The sequence below is a fragment of the Musa acuminata genome, chromosome BXJ2-7 (genome assembly GCF_036884655.1).
Source record: "Musa acuminata AAA Group cultivar baxijiao chromosome BXJ2-7, Cavendish_Baxijiao_AAA, whole genome shotgun sequence".
Lineage (NCBI taxonomy): Eukaryota > Viridiplantae > Streptophyta > Magnoliopsida > Zingiberales > Musaceae > Musa > Musa acuminata.
In genome coordinates, this window is record NC_088344.1 from 7627379 (window position 1) to 7638121 (window position 10743).

At 39.5% G+C, this 10743-nt stretch overlaps 1 protein-coding gene and 1 long non-coding RNA gene across 2 annotated transcripts; one reads left to right on the forward strand and one right to left on the reverse strand.

Moving 5' to 3' along the window:
* The first annotated feature begins 1855 nt into the window (after positions 1–1855).
* Positions 1856–2762, forward strand: LOC135616227 (uncharacterized). The gene is made up of 3 exons (XR_010488299.1): positions 1856–1995; positions 2064–2343; positions 2423–2762. It is a non-coding gene; the product is annotated as an uncharacterized LOC135616227 (long non-coding RNA).
* A 554-nt stretch (positions 2763–3316) lies between these two features.
* On the reverse strand, positions 3317–10390 carry LOC103991297 (beta-glucuronosyltransferase GlcAT14B). Its single transcript, XM_009410699.3, has 4 exons — positions 9512–10390; positions 8695–8770; positions 8436–8551; positions 3317–4496 (listed from the first exon to the last, which is right to left on the reverse strand). The coding sequence occupies exons 1-4, from the start codon at positions 10137–10139 to the stop codon at positions 3979–3981; spliced, it is 1338 nt and encodes a 445-aa protein (XP_009408974.2). The 5' UTR covers positions 10140–10390; the 3' UTR covers positions 3317–3978.
* Between the last annotated feature and the right edge of the window lie 353 nt (positions 10391–10743).

The following is a 10743-nucleotide window of genomic DNA, read 5'->3' on the forward strand; positions in this document are numbered from 1 at the left end:
CAGAAGCCGTCGGCCACCAGAAGCCTGGACCAGTTCCGTGGCCTAAAGAGAGAGGGTTGTGAAATCGGGTCGGATCCCATTCGCCCGAAATCCGACACAATTTAAATTATAATATTTATTTGTTTTTAACTTCTAACTACTATTTCAAGTATTTTTAATTATAAATAATTAAATATTAAGAGATATACTTCAATAATATTTTTAAATTATTTTAGTAAATCAAATAAGTAAAATATTATGACTAAGTTTTATTTACAGTAGTCATACTAATTGGCATGGTTTGACAAGTCTGAAAAGTCGATATTATGGCCGATAATCCAGATAAAGTCCATTCGCTAGAAATCCACTTAAAGACATAATTTAAATTACAATAACAATGAATATTTTTATTTATTTTTAATTTTTAACTACTATTCGAAGCATTTCTAATTGTAAAGCCCATTCGCTCTAAATTCACATAAAACAAAATTTAAACTACAATAACAATACACGTATTTATTTGTTTTAATTTTCAACTACTATTCTAAATATTTTTAATTATAAATAATTAAATGTTAAGATATATACTTAAATTATTTTAGTAAACCAAGCTAGTAAAATATCATGGCTAAGTTTTATTTACAGAAATCAAGCTAATTGGCATGGTTTTGACCAGCTAAGAAAGTCAATATTATGGCTTCAATAAGAAAACGGGTCGAATTCTGATAAAGCTCATTCACCCGAAATCCGCACAAAGACATAATTTAAATTACAATAACAATACATGTATTTATTTATTTTTAATTTCCAACTACTATTGTAAGTATTTCTAATTATAAATAATTAAATGTTAAGAGATATACTTGAATTGTTTTAGTAAATCAAATAAGTGAAATATTATTGCTAAGTTTTATTTACAATAGTAATGCTAATTGGCATGGTTTGATCAACCAATATTTGTGCTTCGATAAGAAAATAGGTCGAATCTGGGTAAAGCCCATTCTCCTCAAATTCACGTAAAGACAAAATTTTAATTATAATAACAATGCATGTATCTTTTTTTTTTAATTTTCAGTTATTATTTTAAATATTTTTAATTACAAAATAATTAAATATTAAGAGATATACTTAAATTATTTTAGTAAATCAAATAAATAAAATACTATGAATAAGTTTTATTTATAACAGTCATGCTAATTTATATAGTTTGATGAGCCAAAACATTTGACTTTTTTTACAATTCAATGTTCTGGTGCTGACTAATCGATCAGATATTCATTCAAATGGAAAATACTTTAACCATCAGATCAGCGATCACAAAGAGTTCCACCCCAAGTTCTGATGTTGTGAGAAGTATTGTCTTCCATTTGTGGAAGACGAAATGTTTTGGTACAGTGTTATCCAAATCGAAATGTCATCATGCTCTACCAGCAGAAAGGAAGTAAAGCTACCATGCCGATCTGATGCATATGCAATAGCATGAAGACAAAAAGATGTGACGTTTGTGCTTGAGGTCTATCCGTGTGCTAATGCTGAGTTCAACTATACCAGTAATGCAATCCAAATAGGAGACCAAGAAGGTGCCAGTGACACGATACCCACCTCGGATGTAGATCATGTCCTGCTCGGATCAATACACCTCTCGCACGTTAGAACTTATCCACTGTCGATAGAGCCTTAGTTCCGTGAGTAATCGAGATTTCTAAGTGATCTCAGTTACTATCTGAACTGGCGCGCCATTAATGAATGATAGGAAATAGAATGGACGGAAAGTTAAAAGCAACCACGAGCGGAGGTCTTTTCCTCTGAAAGCAATGGAAGATGGTGCAGTTTTTGACGCTGGAGAGCGTTATAAGGATGCAAGAGAGAGAGTCATTGATGCTATGTGCTCAGCGATGATGGGGAGAAAGGGGTGGGTGTTGGAGACGATGCTTATTGGGTTAGCGTGCGCCGTTGATCTCATTGGGGTTTCAGGGGACGTCGGCACAGCTACATCATACGGTCCTCCATATCTACGTAAGCTTTTACTCCTTTGCAGTTCAAGTTTCGTCTGAGGAGAAGTCACCGTTCATCTCACTGTGCAGCGACGAAGTGCCCCGGCTACACCCAGGATCAGCTGCCTGGGAACGGCCATTTTGTGGCGGCAGGCAGTGGCATATGGGACAACGGCGCCGCCTGCGGCAGAAGGTATCTGCTGCGGTGCCTGAGCGGCCTCCGACGGCCGTGCAAGGATGGCTCGATCGTCGTTGAGGTCGTGGATTTCTGCAGGCACAGCCCGTGTCCTTCCACCCTGGTGTTGTCCACCAGAGCCTTCGACGCCGTCTCCAAAATCCCAAACACCAAGATAAATGTCGAATACGCACAGTAATCCTCTCTCTCTCTCTCTCTCTCTCTCTCTCTCTCTCTCTCTCCTGCTACTGACTGCAGTGCGATGTTATCTCAGAATATGATCCGGAGGAGGTGCCGCGTGAAGGAGCAGCTGAACTCATGGAAATAGCTTGGAGAATGAGCTGAAGGAGGCACGATACGAAGAAGCTGCTCAACCAGAGCTCTCTTCGGTCTCATGTTTGCACAACTACTTGAAGTTAGTTGAGCTACTTCTCTCAAGCTTAGATCAGCAGAAGAATTCACTTGCAGATATGTTCATTACTGGTCCTTATTAGTTGGATCTCCCAAGTTTAGTAACAATGTATCGGGTATGCTATCTTGTAGTTATATTGTTGTTTGTTACTCGTAGTGTCGGTGCTATGATGTAAAGATCAACTACCAATAGATGCATGATAAATGACTCCATAACCAGTGGTATTCAAATTCAAAGCAAACCACAAATGAAATGATTCATATTCGGATCGAACCAATTTTAATTTAAAAACTATTAACTTAATCAAATTCACTATCTTAAGGGTATTGGTTAAACAAACCAGTCCAACAACCCAAGTAACGATATTGATCTAATTTCAATGACATAAATGATGTGAGTTCAATTTCACAAATCGAATTGGATTGTGATTTCCATTCGATTCACTTAATTAAATCAAATTAAAAAAATATTTAAATTTATAAACAATTGAGCTGGAATAATTACCTTTAAGCAACATGGTTCCAGATCAAACCTACCTTACTTTAATTGAACCAAGTAACCAAACCAGAAACAGATTCAATTCAGATCAACCCTATAATAGTTTAATTCAAACATATTTTTAACACCCCAATCTGCAACAGTTTCAGTTGTTTAGCTACAATTAAATACAGGAATAAAACAGTTGATGCAAGATTTTGATGAATGCCAATACCACAAAGGAATTTATAAGAGGATTCATGAGAGCTTATCAGAGAATTAACAAAAGACCATTATAAATGATCAATATAAGAACCCAAAATCTTCCTTCTTTCTCACCTTCGAACCCCAATCTTGTGCTCAGAACAGGGTTCGATCTTATTATAGCAAGTACACTCGAGTGTTCCTATAATGATAACATCATCAGCATTCACCATCTGAGTACAACTTAAACATAACCCAAGGCATTTGGATTTCATAAAATACAACATAACCATGTCCACTTATTTGCACTAGTTTGATACGGACTTGTCTTTGGATCAAGATTAGTGCTAAAAAGTGCCCCTCAGTAATAAATCAGTGCGCGAATGCATCTCTCAGATCTCAAAAGCTGCTGAAGCTGAAAAATATTACAGCATTGAATCTGTTGTACTCAACATTAGGCTTCATGGATACAAGGGAGCTTCATGCCTCGCATGCAGCTTGTAATCTAACCATAACAAGGACTTTGCACTCTGCTGCTTTACCTAGTAACTTGTATATTGCAAACAAAAGCAACTAATGAACCATTATTTGCATAGAATCCTACTCTTTCGAGATCATGACCAAACAGGTGCATTACCTATTTGCTGCTTTGAACTGAAGGGGTACGCCAAGATAGCTCAATGCTCCATGTTTGAAGGAAAAAGAAGGTTTCCAATTCTCCCAACAGACTATCCATATCAAATGCAGTGCTTCTCATCAAAACCATCTACTGAGAGCAGATCCGTTATAAGGGCATTAAGCCTCTGAGCACCTGCCCCAGGCCTGAGCTCAGTGACGGTCCGCACTGTGTAGTGTGGATCATCACTAGTATTAGTCTTCAATGCGTCGCACCATGCACTGGGTACAAAACCATCAGGATCACGGCCTAACAGAGCCTTGTCAATCTTGTCGAGGACTGGGTCATCTCTGCCGAACTTCCGCGCAAATGGAGCATTGCTATCGACCATTCTTGTGAAGTCATCTAGGGTGAGAAAGTGAGGGTGCTGCTTCGGAGGGTTATCCCAAGAAATGAAATGAAGGTCATGGTTGACAGTGGTGTTGCAGAACTCGGGAACATTGCACATGACGGTGTGAAAGTAGCCCTCAGGAGATGACAAAAAGTTTGCATAGTACATTAGAACTGTTCTTGGAAGGTTGTCCCACCCCCACAAACAGAACTCAATGAACTGATGAGAAACCATCATCCAAGCAGAGCCTGCAAAGAAATCAACCGTTAATGAGACAATGGCAAGTATATTCACACTAGTTCTACACCATTAGCATGTGGTGTCTGCTATATGGACGTTTTGTTTGTGGCATAATCAAAGAAGGATTCATATATTTCATTTATAAACTACAAGATCTACTTGATGCATAATCCTGTGTTAAACCCCACAAACGTTATGCAAAGGTTAAGTGGTATGGAAGCATCAACATCTCAGGGTATGAAATGAATATTTTGACCTTATATTCAGTCTTTTTTCTTTCCCACCATCTGAGATACATGAACTAGTACAGTCTTCCACGAGTTGCAAATAGATGGATGCTTTATCAAATTTGGAAAGGACATGCACAAACTAGAAACTGAATGCCAAGATAAGATGGGTTCTGATGCATAAAAATATCTACTTTCAGTATTGAAGAAAATAATATCTGTAAGGTCATTCAAACTACATTATCTGAGTACACCTTATAGGTTAACACCTCCACAAGACAACACATCAGAAATGTAGAAGTACATATCTCCAGTCTTGACCACTGGTTATCGGGCACAGGTGGTGCACTTGTTTGATTAAATAGTTTTACAATAAGTTCTTTGAACATACAAAACGTCCAGTGTGTTAAATGACGTGCAAATTCTTTAGATGACAAAATGAGTATCAAATTCACATTGGTGAAATCTACTTATTTTTCCAACATAAGATGAGCTGGATTTCAAGTATATCACAGCATAGGTAAGCTAATTATTCAACAAAGATAAGGCAAGTAGAAGAAAAAGAAGGTGAAAACAAACATAATCCGGAATCCAATGAGAATCAAATAGCTTGGAGATCATGGTTCCATTTATCAAGTCATATTATCTGACCCTATATGAAACATTTCTTGTTTTGGGTATATTATCCATCTTTGTTCAAGAATTGGTTGACACACTGAATATGTTTCCAAATCATTACTTACAACTAGACACTCATTATTACAGATGATGTTCATCACATGGAAAAGTAATTATGATAATGATTGTACAGAAGGGGAGATAAAAGTAGGCTAGAAGCAGGTATGAGAAACATGTAATAGATCTTAGTAACATGAACTATAATATGAGACTTTAACATTAGTTTCAACTGTAGATCAATCTGCTCTCTCCATCTTTTCACTTGCTTCCTATAGCATTCACTAATGAAGATTCATGTGTATATCATTCGTTAGTTTCTTGAACCAAATACTTAAAAACAAGCTAAAGAATACAGTCGGTCAAGTTCCACAGAGAGGAATTGCACTTTCAGTATAGACAGTTTACATTAAAATATTCAACAAAATATAATCAGGCACAAACAGAGAATACATAAAGAAGACATAAAAAGACATATTAAAGTTATGGAGTGACGTTTATACTCTTTAACAAATTATTGAAGTGATAAGATGCAAGAATCACAGAAAAGCAAATGCAATCATAGTTATTATCATCAATTATTTAATTACAATAATATAATGGTAAAAATAATAGCAACAAGGATATACTAAATAAGCAATCATTTTTTCATGCTTATGTGACCACAAAATATGTAGGTGGTTGTTCACATGGACTATGTATATGGCTGCTTATGTGGTATTGAAGCCAAGACCGCATACGCATATGCAAGCATGGGCTAAATAATTTTTTCGAACATAGCTAGCAACTAATATAAGAATCTTAGAAATGTGATCTATATGCAACAACTAGTTCCTATACTTGTCAGACAACATACTATAAAAAGTGGGAACATACTTGGGAATCAACTCATGTTTCTGCCTCGTGGAAGCATATAACACATGGAAATGGCAAAAGAAAATATAATATTAGATCACATGAAACACGGAGTTTACATAGCTTGGCTCTAACTATTATATATGTGGCATTGCAAGAGTCCACTTGTTATCCAACTAGTGGTACATTACTTTCGAGGAGAAACTAACAAGCTAGGGCTTTAAGATACGAGAATGAAGTACACCACGCTGAAGAAAAGAAGCACGGACAATCAGTTTCATCACCAACCCATTTGGTGTGACTGCCTATGACCTTCTGAGCCTGAGACTTCATGGGGAAGAGTTGGCTCCTTGGGTCAGACTATCCCATATGTGTTGTCTCACTTTCTTCTTCTCCGAAGGCTACTTGGCCTAGCCTTCTACCCGAATGGAGGTGCTTTCTGAGCCAGACCTTAGGCAATGTGCCTTAGCCCATAAATACTGAATATGAGTATCCTAAAGCAAGGGTGAAAGAAACGAATAACACACTAAGTTCAATGTCAATTTCTTTTCAGAGCCAACCTTTGATATCTGCTCCTTAGTCACCTAGATTACAATCTTCTATACTATGCGAGTGAGAAGAATTGACATAACTCTGTAAGCGCAACAAGCAAGCAACTACCATCAGATCTGATTCAGTGTTCTATGCATAGCTTGATATAACTGCCAAAAAATGGCCAATCCAAGAAAGCCATGTCACAGGCTAAACTGCCAAAGTCTCCCCACACACAGGGGTACATCCTGTGTGATAACTCCATTTTCCCCAAGTAAGACTTCAAGGATCCATAATTAGTAACGATTGTAACTCATTATATTTCAGTCCAATTAATAAGCTTCCCTTAAGCCTTGAACAAATTTTCTATTTTTCTTGTATATTTACCTTCATCAGATGATAAGCAAACAGTTTAGCTTTGGGTTGCAACATAACAAAAGCTGGTATTTTTATGGTAAGGTTAGAAAATCATAGATATTGGGGGCACTTGATTTCCAAATACCACTTTCAGCGTCCTTTTGTGTTGTCTGCAGTGAACATGTACAGCTTTTAGGCCCAGGATTCTTTGATACAGTTCCTAAACATGAACCAAAAGATCTAAAGAATTCACCAATCTTGACCAAAATTTGATAGATTGATTCAGAATCCCCAACAAAACTGAAATCAGTCAGATGGAGCCAAAAAATCCAAAGGATGCTCAGAAATCCCACCAATCCCAGATTCAAGCAAGGCCAATTCCTTGCAATGCCACAATCTACAGGATTCACCAACCTTGATTCGGATATGCTAGATCAATTCAGAACCTCAAAAAAATTGAAATCAGTTGGCCCGGAGCCACAAAGTCCAAAAGATGTTCAGGAATCCCCATCATTCTCAGACTGACCTCAACTAATGACAGACCAGTTCCTTCCAGTCCAACCCCAAGTCATCGCATATTGTCCTAAGTGGCAGTGGATGTTTCTATCATATTCCATGCCAATTCCGTTTGACCTCTATGTACCAAATCCTAGCCCATTCAAATCTTTTTTTCCAGTACTTATCTCATTCCTGATCCCTCAAACAATCTATGATGTGGTCTCATCATTCACAAAACTAAGAATAGAATTTTGTGTTAAATTATTTGAGACTGATCAAATAACCTCTTCTTATTTTGGTTAAAAACTTTTCAATGTTTTGAGCATTTTTATATTATTGGGACACCCAAATGCAACTCATAGACATATCCATATCTCGAAAGTTTTGGTAGCAAAATACAGATACAAATACAGTTATATGAGAGCATTCAATAACATAACTATATAAATCTGACAGCCACCTGTTATAAATTAAAAATAGTAATCATATGTCAAACTGGCATTACTCAACCAACTAATATCATGTACACTATTCCATCGTATCTTGCATGTCAAAGCAGATGGAAAGAAACTGTCAATCTGCCACAACTTCCTAGTTGCAGTAGCAATACATGGTCACCTGAATAACTAGATTGTCATAGTTCCGAGTTTAAGCGGACAATTGCCCACCATGCATGATTGTTTAAATAATCACCAAGTAACATGTAACCCACTATGAAAGCATGTTCCATACAAGAAATGCAAACTAGATAAATTATTAGTAAAACTATACACATGAAATAATGAGTTAGACCTATACTAGTACCTGTAAAGAGCTTGAATGCAGTGGGCATGCTTCTTTTCTCAGAAACCCAAAATAAATCTGTTTTGTGCATGCTATAAAGCCCAGGGTCTATAATTAAAGGCCTAGCCCTGTGATACCTGCACCACAAATCATAAAATTTACTTCTTAGAAGACCATTACCCGAATGAATCTAAATTGAAAAGCTTCTCCCAGACCAAAGCTCCAATTGGAAAGGCCATATAAAGATCTCAAATAATGAATCAACATAAATCTTACGTACTCCTTCCATCCAATGTCACTAGTGTGCTCTATAAAGTTCAGGTCTCTAGTCAAACTTGACAGTGTGTACAATAGATCTGCCAAAGACAAGAAAATTGACCATCAAGCAAAATGGAACTGCTATTACATGCAACCAAGAATTGGATGGTATGATAAATCAGTCATTTGAAAACATAACTTCCTTGAACTAGAACCGTTTCCTGAATTGAAAACTACTTAACTTTTGATAATATTAAAAAACAATCAATGAGATCGACAAAAGGGGATAAAAGAGCTTCAGAAGTTAAGACAACTTATCTATCTAGAAGCAAACAACATATCATTTGATCTATCAAATAAAAAAAATTAAAAGTAACTTCCTGCACACAAGGGCCAGTTTGGTTCTCACTAAGAGGTGCGTACAAGAAAGTGTATCCAGTCAAGAATATGAATTTCAATGGTGGAATGATGACATCAAACTAAATGACAGATCACATTGGTAGCTCAATGAGAGGCACCAGATACCTAATTGCAGTACATGTAAACATGTGTTGCCAACAGATGCGCTCTACCCAGATAGCATCTCCCAACAGAGAAATGTGGAAAAGCAAACCCAGCAACCAAATATTCTGTGCAAGGCATAACCAGCATATGATACCCAACATATTCATTAAATATTTTAAGCGGGGAAAATATCAATTTAGAATTCCAAATTGATGGCAAGAAAGCAAACAAAAAAAATCAGATTGCAGGAACATAATGTATAGAACTAAATTAGGAAAATCCTAATGCGAAGTAGATATAAAAGCCACATCAAATGATTGGGTAACCCATCGTACCGTCCTGGGTGATGAGAGGGTAATCGGAGGCGCTGAGATTGATAAACCAGTCCCAGTCGCCGCCCTCCTTGAGGAGGATGGCGGCGGCGTGAAGGGTGTTGGAGACCATCGTGGGCCCACGATAAGTGACGAGGTTGGCTCGGGCGACGACCCTGACGTTGCCGAAACGAGTGTAGACCGGATCGTCTCGGATGACGGTGGCGAGCTCGAGGCGCTCTGCTGCGGAGGCTTCGAGATCGAGGTGGAGCACGTACTGGTTGGCCGGGTGATAGAGCGCGCGGAGGGTCCGGCGGATACTGCCGCCGTCCCCGGCGGAGCCGGAGATAAGGTAAGCAAGGCGGGGGACCGGCCGAGCCGATGCTCCGGACGGTGGCGGTAAGCGGAGCTTGGACTCGACGAAGTGGGGCTCGTCGCCGCCGGGGGAGGGGATCTGGGAAAAGGAAAGGAGGAGGAGAGCCTGGCGAGACAAGGAGGAGGCGGCAAAGAAGGGCGACGACGAGGAGAAGACGAAGGCGGAGATGAGGAGGGACGAGATGAAGAAAGAGGCGAGCAGGGGTACCACCCACTTCCGCCGCCGCAGCTGCTGCAGCAGCGGTGGCGGCGGCGGAGATGGCTGTTTCGTCTCCATGGCCCACCAACCACCGGCCTTGGATGGCGCACCACCGGCTGCTTTCGGTTCCGACGGACCGGAATCCGAATCTGTTACTTGTGCGAGGGAGACGGAGAGGGAGAGGGTGTTGGGATCACGCGTGTAGTCGGGCGAGCGGGTCGTGATGAACTGTCGTGCTTCGGTTGGATGGTGGATGAGAGAGCTGCTTTGATGCACGACTCAAGAGACGACAAAGCACGAGAGGCGGTTGTGGCGGCAATCACGTGGGGAGTAGAAAAGCCAGGGCACCTGGTCACGGTGTATCAAGTCCGCTTGCGCGAAGAATTTTAGAGGTCCCGGTGGGCAATGTCGGAAGTGGTGCGTTAACCTCCCGGGTGTCGGCCACCAATCGGTGACGGGTCCAGATCAAGTGGGACCGGATAGCCAAAATATCGGGCCTTTAAGAGACACGTCAACCGATCGTCTTGGAGACATCGCAGCTAAAGTCACCCCCTCACCGACCCCCTTCATCATTGTCAGACAGTGCGGGTACCATGCGACCCACCACGGTCTCCCGTAGTAACGCAGGCAATTCATTCTCCGGCGATCCATTGACGATAAAAAGCTTCGAGCGAATTTCTGG